At 47.1% G+C, this 15,465-nt stretch overlaps 5 protein-coding genes across 5 annotated transcripts; 2 read left to right on the plus strand and 3 right to left on the minus strand.

The window, feature by feature from the left end:
* Positions 1-1,123: 1,123 nt before the first annotated feature.
* Positions 1,124-1,685, plus strand: N7489_005807 (uncharacterized protein; the record flags this gene model as incomplete). The annotated part of the gene is made up of 2 exons (XM_056711559.1): positions 1,124-1,199; positions 1,444-1,685. 2 exons carry the CDS (start codon positions 1,124-1,126, stop codon positions 1,683-1,685), a joined length of 318 nt encoding a protein of 105 aa, XP_056569980.1.
* A 7,152-nt stretch (positions 1,686-8,837) lies between these two features.
* On the plus strand, positions 8,838-10,812 carry flbA (developmental regulator FlbA; the record flags this gene model as incomplete). The annotated part of the gene is made up of 2 exons (XM_056711560.1): positions 8,838-9,278; positions 9,337-10,812. The coding sequence occupies 2 exons, from the start codon at positions 8,838-8,840 to the stop codon at positions 10,810-10,812; spliced, it is 1,917 nt and encodes a 638-aa protein (XP_056569981.1).
* A 1,223-nt stretch (positions 10,813-12,035) lies between these two features.
* N7489_005809 (RNA polymerase II accessory factor CDC73 family protein) lies at positions 12,036-13,510 on the minus strand (the record flags this gene model as incomplete). The annotated part of the gene is made up of 2 exons (XM_056711561.1): positions 12,036-12,764; positions 12,824-13,510. The coding sequence occupies 2 exons, from the start codon at positions 13,508-13,510 to the stop codon at positions 12,036-12,038; spliced, it is 1,416 nt and encodes a 471-aa protein (XP_056569982.1).
* A 304-nt stretch (positions 13,511-13,814) lies between these two features.
* Positions 13,815-14,255, minus strand: N7489_005810 (uncharacterized protein; the record flags this gene model as incomplete). The annotated part of the gene is made up of 1 exon (XM_056711562.1): positions 13,815-14,255. The coding sequence occupies one exon, from the start codon at positions 14,253-14,255 to the stop codon at positions 13,815-13,817; it is 441 nt and encodes a 146-aa protein (XP_056569983.1).
* Positions 14,256-14,322: 67 nt separating this feature from the next.
* Positions 14,323-15,425, minus strand: N7489_005811 (uncharacterized protein; the record flags this gene model as incomplete). The annotated part of the gene is made up of 4 exons (XM_056711563.1): positions 14,323-14,631; positions 14,699-15,061; positions 15,117-15,217; positions 15,269-15,425. The coding sequence occupies 4 exons, from the start codon at positions 15,423-15,425 to the stop codon at positions 14,323-14,325; spliced, it is 930 nt and encodes a 309-aa protein (XP_056569984.1).
* Positions 15,426-15,465: the final 40 nt, after the last annotated feature.

Raw genomic sequence — 15,465 nt, forward strand, 5'->3', positions numbered from 1 at the left:
TCGAGTCATTCGACGACGATCTGTATCAATCGGACAACTTCCGTCTACCCCACGTGCAGGACGTGTGGTAGTGTGTGTCAAACGGGCTGATATGGGTGGAAGTACAGAGTAGTTGTGTGAATAGTAAATGACCAAGTCTGTCCCAGCGATAATAGCGTTCACCTTTGGATTAGACCACGTGTGGTGTAAACCTATAGATGCCTCAAATCTGCTCAAGTACCACATACAACCCTTCGGTTCCCGTTGCGAGGTGCATGACTCTCGACATGGATATCTGCATGAAAGTTGCAGAACTGCCGTACCATGCAAGCGACCCCGTACTAGGCCAGAGTCACGATATCAGATAGTCTGCGTAACATACGGAGTACGAATCGAATAGATCATAGACCATGAAACAAAGACCGATCTGCATCCTCTAGGGCCACATGGACATGGAAGCTCCACAGCCAAGCTTCCCATGCAAGTCATTTAGTGAGTTTCATGAGTTTCATAAGTTTCATGCCTTCGGCAACTGCAATTCCACTCATTTACCGCGTCGATATACCGGTATGGCTGTCATGTTCTTTGTGGGAGTCTTGTAATAAACGTTCTCTCCCATTTGTTGCTTAAGCTAGAGATAAAAAGGATTAACCGCAACATACATAATACAGGTAGTGAAAAAGGTGTGAAATGTGAGAACTGACTTTCCTAATAAGTGATAGGTGATAACAGTCACAACGCCTCCAGACATGAAAAGTAGCAAAAAAGCGAACCAAGCGATCTAAAAGCATAGAATCCCGAAGCAAACTAAGTCTTGAGACTCTGAAAGCTCTCTGAAATTATCTTCATCGCTGTGTTTCCATACTTGTTGAATTGGGGAGCAAGAGACGGCGAAACTGATCTTGCAACCTAGATCGCTTGACGCATGTAGACTATTGGCTGGGCTAGTAGATTCCGGGGGTTCAGGTGTATTGACATGCTGAAAGGGCATCAACTCGCGCTGCCAAATTCGCGTCGGCAACAGTTCTCGCCTGTTCGACAGACATTCTTCTGGAAGAATTGCTGATCAGCAACTGCTTAAGATACATAAGTCAGAAGGACTTGCTTTATTCCATGTCCCTTCGCACAGAAGACGACCATCCCCATGATCGCGAAAGTGATACAAAAACTAGGAGAAAGGAAGGTAGAGGGAGAGAAGAGGAAGGAAGGAGGTCTTGGAGGTAAATGCATTATGTATGTACCTACCTATGTAAGTTACTAGTATGCTCGTTCCTCAACCACTTATATAACTTTCTCTTTACATTTATCTTACATCTCTCTTCTTACATTATTATCAGATATATTATACTCGGAGAATGAGCCAATTAGAGTAGTTCTGATCGTTAGTTTAAGCTTTTAACATACAATCTAGTAAGGGATATGAGATCACTAGACCCAGTGAAGTAAGTCGATTATCCGCTAAAGATGGGAAAGGTATCGGGCATTGTACCGCTGAGTGTACTTGCTGTATACACGACCGAGGGTCGGAGTTTACGGCGGAGGAGAAGAAGAAGAAGAAGAAGAAGAAGAAGAAGAAGAAGAAGAAGAAGAAGAAGAAGAAGAAGAAGGATTTCTGTGATCGATTTAGTAAAATGCTTCGGTCTGACAATTCTGCCTTTCTCCCAAGGATTGCAAATCTGTACTTTTCAAACCCACTGGTCCGATAACAAGGCCTAGTTTGGGTGATGATCGCTTGACATCTGCTTGCTCTACGTTATATTGTCATTTCAAGTTGCCCAATATGATATTTTGTTTATTCGTCTTACTTTCTTCGTTACGTACATATATGTCTCCGAACAATGAGCGGGACTTCCTAAAAAGAATGAAGTTGGGTCTTCTAAAAAGATGCTCCAAATACGGATACAGATAATATTTTGGAAAGTGAGACCCAAGATGAAAGGGAAGAAAGGAATATGTGTATTTTTACGATAATTTAGGTAACCGGATAGTACAAAGTATTTCATGGGCTAACCTGGTAGGACTGTAGCTGCATATGTAAGTCAGCTGTCTCTCCATCACCGGTGTTTTTGCCGATCTGCCACGTGGACTTGAAGGTCCTTTTGTTCCCGTGTGGCTCTTCCTTCTGCCGTGTCTACCGTGAAGGTGGAGTTGCCTGGTGGGTATATACGGAGCACGGAGTACGGAGTACAATGTTGTACTTTGTATGGAGTACGGATACATCGTATGGTATCCATTCATCGGAGGTTTTTCTTTCTAATTTTTGGCCTTATTCTTACGTACATCGTAGATCGGATATAAGTAGATCCAATGTGAGTACTGATTATGAAATTGTATTATATAAAACACTATTCTCGTTAATAGATAGTGACCTAATTGGTTTCATACACGTTCAATCCTTAGTGCGGGCATGCAATTGACACTTGCCAAGCCTTCCTCTTCGGCTGTGTTCCGAAATCAATAAGAATTCAGGAACAGGGGAAAATCAACAAAGAATCAACACCAGAGACAAACCTTTTCCCGAGATATTTGCCCCTTAATCAACAGAAAGGGGGAAATAGACGAAACAGGGATTCATATAGTGGCCCGCTGAACCATGGAACAATCCGAAACGAGGTTTCTTAGCGTCTTCCAGAATCCTTCTAGAAGACTTCTAGCGTCTCTAGGACTTTTGCCACACCGGAGTTCGCCGTCAAACCCCGTTCGGCCGGGCCTGTGTGGGCTACAAACAAAGGCACTCCATGATTCAGGGCATCTTTTAAAGTCTGGTTGAACAATTCATAGTCTAAAACTTATTTAAAGTCAATGACGTGATTCACTACTACGCTCCATCTGCACTATCTGTTTCCAGCAAGTGGAGTCCACGGGTACTCCGTACAGTCAAATTGCTCGTATTTTATACACTCAGCGGTATAATATACCGCTATAATACACACGGGCAAAAGGGACATTACTACAAAAGGCCTGTAGGGACCTCGGGAGTCTATATATGCACTTTAACCACTCTCATTTGCGTGAACAAACTTAAATTCGCGATATTGAAGATCCTCTCTTATCTTCTGAGTACTCCGTATATGCCCGCAGATTTAGAATCTTGGCATTTGTGTATGGGAATAAAGGCTCGAAGTCCTTCGCAAATGATCGGGATGTCCGAGACTGATATTTGGGTCCAGCAAACCAAAAGTACACAGTGAGACTGTTATCGGAACATACTTGATCTACCTAGGTAAACCATATTGTAGCTTAGCACATAGAGTACATATATGCATGGTGTTCTTATCTCTAGGCGTCTTTCCCCCTCGGCCCGGGACATCCAACCAAAAACAACCTCATAACCAAGGCGGCAGTGAGGTTTTCGTTACAAGGCAGGCAAGGCAGACAGATTGCAAGATAAAATAGCGAAACAAAAACATACAACAGTGAGGATTCGCTGGTGGTCACCCACCCAACTACTAACTCACCGGCGTGTGGCTTAAGTACGGCTGAGCGGACGGGAAGCCCTGTTCTCCACACCCTATGGTCGTATGTATCTGGTTAAGTATGAGAAGGTCTTATGGCCTGTCGGTAGTGGGCGAGCGGGATGGCGAGAACCTTGGAAGTTCTGATAGTGGTATAGAGATGCTCACCCATAGTGTCTCTGATGCCTTAATTGTTCCTGCTAAGATCTAGAGTGTGGATGAGATCATAAATGAGAGACATAATATGTTGTATTGTGGACAGTGTGAAAACTGTGAAGAGGAGAAAAGAAAATAAGACTACGGAGTAAGAGTCTTCTAATTTAGGGGCCAGGGGACTATGGGAGCCATAAATTTGACGACAATTTCAAGAAAAATAAAATGTCAGCGCGGCGCCCAGCGCCTAGACATGTATACATATGTACTATCTCCCCCAGCATGCCACTGAATAGGCAACAGATCCGATGAGGCTCTGTTCGCAAAGTGCTGCGTGCACGGGATTCCACTAGTATTTTCGCTAGTCTCGCAAGGAGAGTTTCTGTCAATCAGGGCATGGCCTTTGTCAGGATTGTCATCCCAGTAGGACTGGGCATGTGACTGAACTACTAAGGAAAGGCTGCGCAAGCCACATGGTCCCAATACGGGGTTATGCCAACCATGATAGGTAGACGCCTTGCTTACTGAGGCGTGGCCTTCTGTGACTAGGGGATGATCAGATCTGTGCTCGAGGTCTAAATTGTCGACCTCTCCGGAATTCCACGTGGCAACCTCAGCTACTCCGTATGCTTCCCCCACACCCGTAGCTCCCGACCTCCCGACCTCCCGATAGCTCCGGCCTCTACAATGTGATACGTGTCTGGGATTTCTTGTCGTGTCTATATCTGGACCGCTGATGGGGCTTCTGAAGCGAAGATCGATCCTGTAATTGATGATTGAGACGAGATTGCGATCTAGAACATCTACGGAGTACGGAGTAGATGTCTTTAGTATAGGATGCACATCAAGGGGTAGCGCGAAGGCGAAGACCGAGATTCATCTAGGCCTTTCTCTATCCCCGGCCTGGCCTAAATGTAAATACTTCACCTAGCAACCATCCCGGGCCCAGGGTTTATCAGATGTTTAGAGTTTAGCATGGCCAGCCCAGGGAGCATCAGAGCATAGTTCAAATCCCAATCGCTCAAGCCACATTCCTGCAGAAAAGCAAACTAGTCCTCGGATGTTGGTTCCCTAAATTCCGGAGAGATCTGCGTACAACCATGCAGTTCGGAGTATGTAAGTACACCTGCTACATGCAGGGACCCTCGAATAGGCAAGGAGGTGATATGTAGGAAAGTACGTGTATAAAGTATACATGGAAATCCCTTCTATTCTTTTAGGCAAGGTATGTCCCCAAAACTAATGTACATAAGCTTTCCATTTGCACTGATCGACATCCAGGGACAGCCCTGGTACTGAAGGAAGCAAAACTTGTCCTGAAAGGGTTAGAGTCTTGGCAGCTGAATTGGTACTTTTGTATTTTTGATTTCCAAGGTTAGACTCTGTGGTTATTTTGAGTTTCCATGACTCGTGTCAGAACGTGTATCTTGTGCAAATCCACATCATATTTATATTACCTAGGTACATGTATATGCATATGAGAGGTGTCTTTACCCCTGAAAAATGCAGGTCTGCATGAATCCCTTGTCGCGTGGCCACCAGGGATGCAATACATACATATGTACGGAGTACCATGTGGCATAAATTACATGCAATACCAGATACAACAATACATACTTTGTTGCGTCAAGATGATCACTGAAGTGTCATTCGGTTCAGTCTCTCTCTGCTTACCGTTGAATGTCTGACCGCAACTTTAGACTTAGCAGGAAAACCTCCGCGAGCCAATCTTTTAGCGGGCCTCAATTTTGGATTTTCAATCCACTTGAACATGTGCGGCGGAACAGACCGACAGGGATAGCCCTAAGAGTCTCCAACATATCCGCTTCGAGTTTAGCGTCTCACAATAATGGACCCGATGTGCAAACACTAATTGTATTGAAAGTAATTTATAAATGTATATGAAGTACGGAGTACTCCGACTATGAAGTGATCGAATTATTCGCTAACCCACCCTTTCCAAGGTTGAATTGTTTACTTTGTTAGACTTCTTGAAACCGGCCTTAATTTGAGCCACATCGGCATTACTTATACAGGGCTGAGCCGAGAGGTTGCGACCGGAAGACTCTTTTTTTGGCCCCCGACTTCATCACATATGTCTCTGCTTCCGTCCCCACGTGGCACCGTTCGATCGTGTTGTGATCGATCCAGCACGATAGATCTCAACAGTTTTGAAGTAGATATGACGTGTCGCTTATTCGAATGTTCTTATCTCCTTCCAAGGTTTTTTGTTCTGTGATGTAGAATGTCTTCGATCTGCGCTATCCAATTTAACTTTCGCTGTCTGCCCTCTTGCGGGGAAGCCAATCTTGTATCATATCCTATCCTATCACCGAGTATCTTTGCTTAATCTGTCTCTCTGGATGCGTCTGAGCGGAGTCCAACCCTTTTTTCCTCTTTCTCTTTCTCTTTTCTCTTTTCTTTTTTTTAGTTAAGATATAGGTCCGTACTCCGTACTTATGTTGTAATTCGTATCCGCAGAATATTACTAGTCTAGGCAAGCCCGGCAACTGGCGGATGAAGCTCGCACTGACGTCTTGCATCGTTGTTTCGCGTGACCTGTTCCGGGAGGGTTGGTTGGCTAGCACTGTTTCTTGGTTAGCGCTATCTCTGAAAGGGGCCTTGCTGACGTGTCTGACAGCTCGATCCAGACAGGGCATTGAGTAGCGTTTCCGAAACTCTCAATTGAAAGCCTGGTTCATGCAAATGAAATCCTTGGGGCCGTTTTTGTGCCCCCGTGTTGAGGCGCTGTCTCGGGAATCAGGTGTAAGATGAGGCTCTCGTCTTGACCGTTAGCATGAAGTCGCTGACGTTGGTCTCCACGATCGCGGAGAAAATGGGATTGCCAACCCCTGTATCGCTGCGCATTGGTCACCTCGTATTTCAAGCCATGGATGAAATGATTAGCAAAATTGACGATCATGATCTCCAGAGCTTGGAGGGTACTCCGTACACGACACTACAACATATAACATTGGGCCTTTTTGATATGATTGGGTTTCCTCAAGCCGGGAAAACCCCAAGTCTCGCAAAACCCTAGGCGGGGAGGAAGTTGAAACCCGCTCTCTAGGAAACGGGATACACGAACCATAACCGTTGAAAGGTAGTGTAAACCACGGCTTAAAACCATGGAATTTATTAGCGATAACTCCTCAGCGCGACCCGTAATTTAGACATTCAGGGGAAAGATTGGCGAGACTGCGCCTCCCTCTAGGCGCAAAACAGTAAAAGCGGATTTGGCGGTCAGACGCTAAGCATCTCCCTCCACGTGTGCCCACGTGGGACCACATGGGTTATGCAAACGAAAAAGAAGACGCTTGGAATCGCCATGGAAGCCTGAGAGGTTAGGATTATTATTAATATTGTATTGACCGCCTTGATATATTCCCAGGTTTACACGCCAAAAGGGAATACCCCTCCCCCCACTATGAACGTTTTAACTTTGTGTAGATTGTATAAACAGATTATAGATTAATTGTGTCTCCTTTACAAGCTGTACAATATATGTAGTTTACATGATCAAAGGCCTATATACGACAACACCAAATTAGGATTAGCGACGAGACGAAACACTCGCAGTGTTCGGTTATGAAACAGGGAAAGAAGTGTGAAAAGCGTTCCAAGGTTCCTACAACATAATTGCCCCACCATTGAGCGATCGGAGGGAAGTGGGGGTTTTGGTCCGATGGCGACATGTGATGCACAGTGTATGAGGATGTTTCTGATTCTCTATTCCATATAGCCCCTCCGTACTCCGTATCGACAGTGTAAATATGTAAATACTGCCCACTCCTCGGCAACAGTTCGGACCGATAACAACTTTCTGATCAAATTTCCGACCACGTTGGGTTTGGAGTGGGCCAATATTTGGGTTAAGCACAAACAAGCCCCGTCATATCTTGAAGGCTCCTAGGATTTGCCACTCGATAAGGTTAACACGACTTCCATGGTAGATTTTTATTTTGATAATACAACATATCAACATAACGTTAGAATTCGGGAAGTGTAAGGATGCCCACGTGGGCTCAAGCTTTACATCATTACCTGATTTGTCGGAACACAGCTTATACACCCCAAATGGAATTCTATGTTATAGTATTAATTTCATAGAAGCGTAGAGGATCATTTCAAGACACCAAAATCAGGGATATCATATAGATAGGTAACACACTGAAGATTCAGGTCTGGATTCACCCGTTAATACTCCGAAGCAGATGTTCAAAAACAAAGAACTAGTCCCAAGTCAGTAAGGTAGTAGCGACTCAGACAGGGGCAACAATGAAACGGGTTGGGTATGCAACAAAATGTTTCAATGAATGCGTAGATTACATATGTACAGGTATTACCAGTACTCCCGTATTACGATCGGATCTGTTCGGTCGACCTTGGAACTTCGACAAAAGTCAATGAAATCATTTTGGGGATCCATTATTTAAATTAATGGTTTCTTTCCTTGGTTGACTCCATAGATTGATTTGGAATTATTCAAACTATGAGTATTCCTAGGACTATCTGTGGACTATTACCTCGATACTCCGTAGTATCCAGGGTTGTTCACATATCCCAGCCATGTAGAGTCTCCTTTAGTCTTCCCCTTGCATTTTATTTTTTTTATTTTAATAAAGATGAAGACAAGTACTATGCAGGTATGGTATTGTAATACCAGACCCCAGAACCCACCGATCTTCATGGCCCACGTTGTTTGGATGCATCAGGCCAAACTCTTTCGGGGCTCACGCGTGGGCTGTGGATCAAAGGCTGACAGGCCGAATGGTCTTCCTTTTCTTTTGGATTTATCTTTTTTTTTTTTTCTTTTTTTTTTTTCCTTTCTTTTCCCTCTTTTCTTCTCTTTTCTTTTTCCTCTTTCTTATTTTTTAAAAATAATTTATTTTCTTATTTTCCCTTCAATCCCGCTTTCTTTCCCCCCTTTGGACCCATCTTTCTTCTACTCCTCCTTTTCTTTTCTATTGAAATTGATTTGAAAAAAAAAGAAAAAACAAAAGAGAGCAAAAAAAAATACTAATAGGACATTGTCATATTGTATAATTTCCTTGCTCTTCCCTTACCTATTTTCCTTTTTTTTTTTTACCTTTTTGAGAGCTAGCCAGTCCACTCTTAAATATTTCTCTTTTTTTTTTTTTTTCTTTTTTTTTGTTGCAAAAATTCCCATGTTTTTTTCCGGTATCAGGTGTTTGGCATAACCCACTTTTTTTCTCCCTCTGGTTCAACCCGAAGACTCAAAACCATTCAATGCCAACCCAAACTAGGAGCCACAGCCGAGAAGATTCTCTCCCTTCAGTTCCTGATTCTGATTTTAGCGGTACTATCTCCCGCAATCGTCGCTCTTTCGCTGCCTTAGCACAAAAGACATACGCTCTCGCTACTTTGTCTGGAAGTACACTACGTTCCTCGACTTCCTACGGTAGCCTGTCGAAACCGCATAAGCTCTCCGAAACCCCTGTGACCCCACCATTCGACGGCGACACCTACGTGCAATTGACGGGAACTTCGCGACCTTCTTCTCCGGCCTTGGTCGACAATCCTCCCACTTCGCTTCTAAAGCGTCGCTTGACTATTCAGCGTCTTCCTACACTCCCCAACGAAACCCGCTCTTCCCCGCCCGCACCCAAAATGCACCAGACGTCGTCAAGGTTATTGCGCATGACGGAGGATGAGCGCCCATTCACCAAGGTAGGTTTCAACGGCAACGGCCAAGGAAACATTGGAACAATTGGGCTGATTTGCGCAGGATTTCATGGACTTGTTCTCCACATTGATGGTCAGCTTGAAGTTGGATTCGCACCGCGTCCGTTTCACAAGATATGACCACACTTTCACCTCAGAAGAGGCCATCAACAACCTGGGCTCGCTCAAATTCTCCCAGTCCAACCGCATGCCCGATCCAAAGGACCCATCCCGCATAGTTACGACCACCACGACCACCACTTTCTCCATGGCCAAGGAAATGGCCCGATCCGTCTGCCAGCGGTTTGTCGATGCGCGCTTCATTGAATCTGTCGACGGCAAAGCGCTCTTGATCTTCCCGCTCAAGGGCGCTCTCTTCCAGCTCACTCCGAAGGGTATCAACATCCTGCAGCGTTTCTGCCAGCGGAATGGCATCACCGCTCGTCACGTGATGGATGTGCTAGAGTCGCCCCGCAACACCATGCAGCTGGTGAACCTAGAGCGTGACACGGATAGCGACAAGTTGTCCCATGATCGTGCGACGATTGAGGTTATCTTCCGTCGCTTTGCTGGTCAGGATGGCCCGAACATCAAGAGCAGCATTTCAACCTCGGATTCGGACTCGCTTAGTGATTACACCAACGGCCTCGTTGGTGTGAAGGTGGCTCGGGAGCGCAAGCTTCTAGATGGAAAAGTTTATAGTAACACGTTCACTGGAAAGGCCGCGGTGGACTGGTTGATGGATTGTTCGACTACTATTGAGCGCCGGGAGACCTGCTTGATCTCCGAGCTGTTCCTGAAGTACGGCCTGATCACCATGATTCAAGACGACAAACAATTCCCCGATGTTGGGACCAATGTTCATTTCCAGCCTTCCAAGTATGCCATCTACGGCATTACCGAGCGTGGACAGCGCGTATGTGGATGGATCGCCCGCGAGAAAACCCGCGAGGTTGCGCCGACATACGACAGTCGTGGTATGCCACGCGACTCCAATAACGCCCGATTGACCCATATTCTTCAGGATCCCGCTCTGCGTCTGCTTTTCCGTGAATTCCTTCGCTATTCGCTGTGTGAGGAGAACCTGTCTTTCTACCTGGATGTCTCGGAATTCACTACCAACTACCACAAGGCCGAGAAGATCGGTACGTTTAACAAGGTTGATTCGGTGCGGGAAACTTTGGCTGCAGCATATGGACTGTACAACGCGTTTTTGGCTCCCGGCTCACCGTGTGAGCTGAACATCGACCACGCGCTCCGCAACAGCCTCGCCAGCCGCATGACCAAGGCCGTGGGAGACGACGAGTCCATGTTCAAGAGTCTCCAAGAAGTGGTGCACCTATTCGAGCTTGCACAAACTTCGGTGTTCAAGCTGATGTCAAGCGACTCTGTCCCCAAGTTCCTGCGCGACCCCAAGTACTCTGTCGTTCTACAAGAACATGATGTAGACATCTTGGGAGGCTCGCGTTCATACTCGCCCACGCCAGCTCGTCCGCCCTCAATCCCAGAACGCAGCATGAGCCGTTCTGCCCGCGCCTGACAACCACCGCCCACAAGCATTGACGTAGCCCGCAACCCATTCGAAGATGAATCGTATCACTGGGATTCCGACTCCTCATGAGCCCCTCGGTGCATTACAGCCCGAATCATTCAACACATGCAGTCCAGCAATCAGCATTCGAACGCCTTTGAAGGCACAGGTCGAATCTGACCACACTGCAACCCCGCAGTCATGCTTGTGGCCCCAATACGGAAACCCCCTCACCCTATACCAAAGGGGACCTAAATATCCGGTGGACCTTTGAGACCCGATTTCATCAATCTCGTCACGATCGTTTCCGACCACGAAGTTCTTTACTCTCTCCGCATGCAGTCCAGTCGCAGTCTCTTGACATGCCTGGCTGCCATATCCATTTTTCCCATTTTCTTTTCTTTTTTTTTAATTCACTCGTCACGAGGTTCTCTCACTCCGAACGAAAGACGTTATGATCGATGGCTCATGTTATAGAGAAGGCCGGAGCTGGAAAATATTTGTAATATTTGGATGGCATTGCTTTTGTTTCCTTTTTATTTCCTCGCATCTTCCATCTCTCCCCTCTAGAGGGAAATGGTTGAAAGGGGAAGACTCAGAACAGAAAAACAGAAAAACAAAACATTGAAAACATGACAGGTTGGAGGTTTCTTTTCCTGAGCATCAGTCCCGGCGTTGCATGTCCTTTTCTCTTCTCTATTCTCCATACAACTCTCATCTTTCCGGCATTTCTTTGTTGATTTTCATTTGAGCATGTCATATGATTCCATTGTCTTTTCTTTCTGTCTCCATTTCCGTTTCCTATTCGTTTTTCCCGTCGAGTTCCCTGCATCGTTCTACCCTGGCACAGCGAGTGAGTTCTGGTCTGCTTGTGTATGTCATATTATTCTTAATCGAGAATCGCAAAGAACATGGTCTTATATTCTCATGCCTTCCAAGGGTCAATAGATCCAAGAAATGTATGCAGATCTGTGTTTTAGTTGTACTAGATAGTTAGGGCTATCTTCTATGGAGTAATCTTTCATCCATGGATCTTTAGAATGTCTTTGCTATGAACATCCAAATGGATACATACACGGAACATGATAGGAACAAAAAGAAAAGACAACCACAACGCCTAGAACTGCGCCTTGAATGCCAATGGTCATCATATTCTTAAGAAATCGAGGGTATTGCGAGAACAAGATGACAGGAAAGGGAACTGAGACCGAAATAGAGAGGCAAAAGTCTACTTATTTCCCCCATCCACGAAGTCTCATGCCCTCCTCAATAGCAGTCCAAATACCCTCCACTACCTCACGATCCCGCCACCGCCCACCACCGTGAACACCATTCTTCTCGTCCCAACGCTCAACAGCAAAAGTCTCAACACCTCGACCCCAGCCCTTAACCTGGCTAGGGACATCCTCACCACGCCACCCAATATACACACCGGTGGCGTGCTTGAACAGCTCCGGCGGCGAGGACCACTTGTACGACTTGAACTGCCAGGTCTGGCCGGTAGTAAAGACGGCGACAAGTCGGTTCCAGTACTCGGGTTTGAAGTTGGTCGTGCCGTCCACGACGATGAACTTGGTTGGGCGGGTGGGCTTGCCGCCGGCACGGGAGCTTGCGCTCGCGGGGTTCGAGGCGTCCCCGTTGAGGCGGAGCGGTCGCTCGAGCTTCACGAGGTTGGCGTCTGTGGCACTGGAGAGTGTTGGGTGGTCCGGGGGTACAAAGATGCCTTCCTCGAGGAAGGATTTGACGTTCGACATGCGGATGAGGGATGAGGCGGAGGGTGAGATTAGGATGATTGGGTCGGGGCGGGAGTGGGAGGAGCTCGACTTGCGCGATGCCATCGAGAGGCCGGCTGACGGAGCCGGGATGGAGCCCTTGATGCCCGGTTTGGCGTTTGGCTGGCCTGGCCGACTGCGGTTGCGGTCGAGGAATAATTCGGCGCTCTTGCGGACATGTGAGAAATCCTTGGGAGTGTGGGATTAGCTTGCTAAGGTCTATCGCATCACTGTATAGAGTAACTCACTGTCGGCTTGATTCCCCGCAGTACTGTGTTGCGGTCACCGGTCTTGCGCTCCCCATTGTAAATCTCCTGTAGTCGAGGGTCGACCTGCTTTTGTGGGCGACCGAGTTGAGTTCCAGCCTGGGCGGCTCCTGCAGCTCCACTAGGGACGGATGTGACGCCGCCAATTGCACCGGCGGCAATTCCGGCCGCATTATCGGCCTGCGCAACACCTGCAGCCGCGGCGGCCGCCTCAGCAGCGGCAGCAGCACCCTCGAGGGGTTTGATATGTTCGCTGTCGTCGGAGGCACCCTCTAACCAGGTGAAAAGATCAAGGCGCTCGAGGAAGATAAGAATCTGGACACTTTCTTCCTTGGCACCCTCTTTCGTCTGCTGCTTCAAAGCTTCGTTGAATTCTTGCGCCTTGGCGATGTACTCGGGAATAGCGACATCTTTGTTCTGCCAGGCAAAAAGGATACTGCGCAGGTCGACGGGGGAGTTGGTAGATGCTGAGATAAATCGTGTGGGGGTTGACAAAGCGATTGTCTGAGGAGCTGGTTGGGTGAAGTAGAGATGTGTGGCTTTGGCCAGGTCGTCGGTGGCAGGTTGGTCGGAGGGCTCGGACGAGGTCGTCGGCGTTGGAAGGTTGCCAGACGCAATCGCACGTCGAAGCGACAGGAGAGGATCTTGGAGTGCAGCCTCAGTTGCCATTGCTGTAAATAGGGCAGTGGGCCCTTGGTTGCAGTAGGTATACGTAAGAAAGTTGTCGGGGCTGGGATTGAAGAACGCGCATTTGGAGTTGAAGCTCCGCAGACTGCACGTGACGCCAATCCATTTCAACTCCGACCTTAGACATTCTTCAAGGAATTGTTTGAATAAATTATTTGCATAAAGAGATAGATACCATTTCACTGTATTCACATCGCTTGATATTTTTCATCCACTCCTTAACTACCCATGCACCAACCTTCACTGCTTAGTCTCTGCTCATATACTCCAAGCCTGTTCCGAACAATCAACGGAGACACCCCAGTGTAGGGCTGACATACCGCCATATCCAGCTCCATGCACCGAAAAAGGCCGTGATGCCAGTGAAAAGAATCAGCGTTCCATACTGAGTCTCATAACCGGTATTGCCACTCAGACCACTCGAACCCCTCAAAGACCCCGACTGAAGCAGCACTGTACTGAGAGGCCCACTGATAACATTTCCAATCCCCCGTCCACCAGCAAGAAGACCAAAGACAAGTCCAGTGTCCAGGGATGGTGATGAGTCACGCTTGATCTGGGTAATCACCCCAGACCAGGTAGAGCTGAACCCACCGGCAAAGAAGCCATATGTGATGGAGAAGATAGTAAGGAGGGCAATGGCTGTCTGTGACGAGTCCGAGCCTGACGACGCCATACCCCAGAATAGAAGCACTGATAATGCCGAGCCAACTGACGATAGCAGCATGATGTTTGTGACGGAGAAGCGGTCACAGAGTGCTCCTAGTGCTATCCCACCAAAGATAGATGTTGCGTTAAATAACGAGACCAGCATTGTACCGGTGTTCTGGGATAGTCCGACGGTCGTTGTCGAATAAGAAGGGAGGAACGTTGTCGGCAAGAAATATCCAAAACTCTGGATAATATTCCCCGTTTGCAGCATCCAGAATGTGGCTTGTTTTAGGAAGCTCAGATCCAAGCGGCGGGCTGAAGCAGATGGCGATACTGGGATACGGGGTTTCATGAATGGTAAGGCCATGAGAGTGGTTAACAGCTGGATTGACAATTCGGATTTTTGTCAGCCGTAGTTTGAGAACGTGAAGATCATTGGCATTGGCAACCTTCTGGTTTGGTATAAAACCCACGACACATCGTCTACACCAAAATACGAGGAAAGGAGTTGGCTCATACCGTAACGACAGTCCAAGCCTTCAGTGTATTACTGGAGCCAAACCTATTCAGACAAGCACTGGCAATGAAAGGCAAGGCAACCCCAGTAATACTTTTTGCAGCCCACATAGTCCCAAGAGCAAGGCCCTTTCGGCGCAAGAACCACTGGTCAAGGTACAAGGAAGACGGACTGAACAAGAGCCCATTCCCAATGGCACACATGACACCTTGGGTGGCAATCAGATGCCAGACCTGCACCGAGAATGAGGATAACAGAGATCCTACCACGGTTATGGCCAAGCCTGCCGGTGCACAATAGTATTGTAGATGCGGGTATCTCGTTAGCAGCGTAAAAGTGATAGGCGAGAGAAGATAAAGGAGTCCCTAGGGTAAAGTATTAGACTTGACTAAAGCAGACCTCATTTACTCTTCTGCATACTGTAGAAGTAGTTCCGACAGTCGCCAGGTTATTCTTGCTCCCCTGTAGGACGTCATGTGTCGAGTAGTACTCTTGAAAGACACCAAAGACAGTGGAGAACCCTAGATGCTCCGTTAGTATTTACATGCAGCTTTTGTTCAGTCACAACATACCCCAGACTGGTATCTGAATGAAGCAGCATGAAGCTAACATCAGCCATGCGCCTTTCCCTCCATCTGCTGGAGGAAGTGTGGGCTGCTCGATCTCAGAGACCTCTGTAGATCCGGGATCAATCTCGTTTAACACGATGCTTTGATTAGAATCATTCATTTCGCTTTAAAATGGCATAAGCATAGCATATGAGTTGTAG

The sequence above is a fragment of the Penicillium chrysogenum genome (genome assembly GCF_028827035.1).
Source record: "Penicillium chrysogenum strain IBT 35668 chromosome Unknown utg000002l_segment0_segment0, whole genome shotgun sequence".
NCBI classification, from domain to species: Eukaryota; Fungi; Ascomycota; class Eurotiomycetes; order Eurotiales; family Aspergillaceae; genus Penicillium; species Penicillium chrysogenum.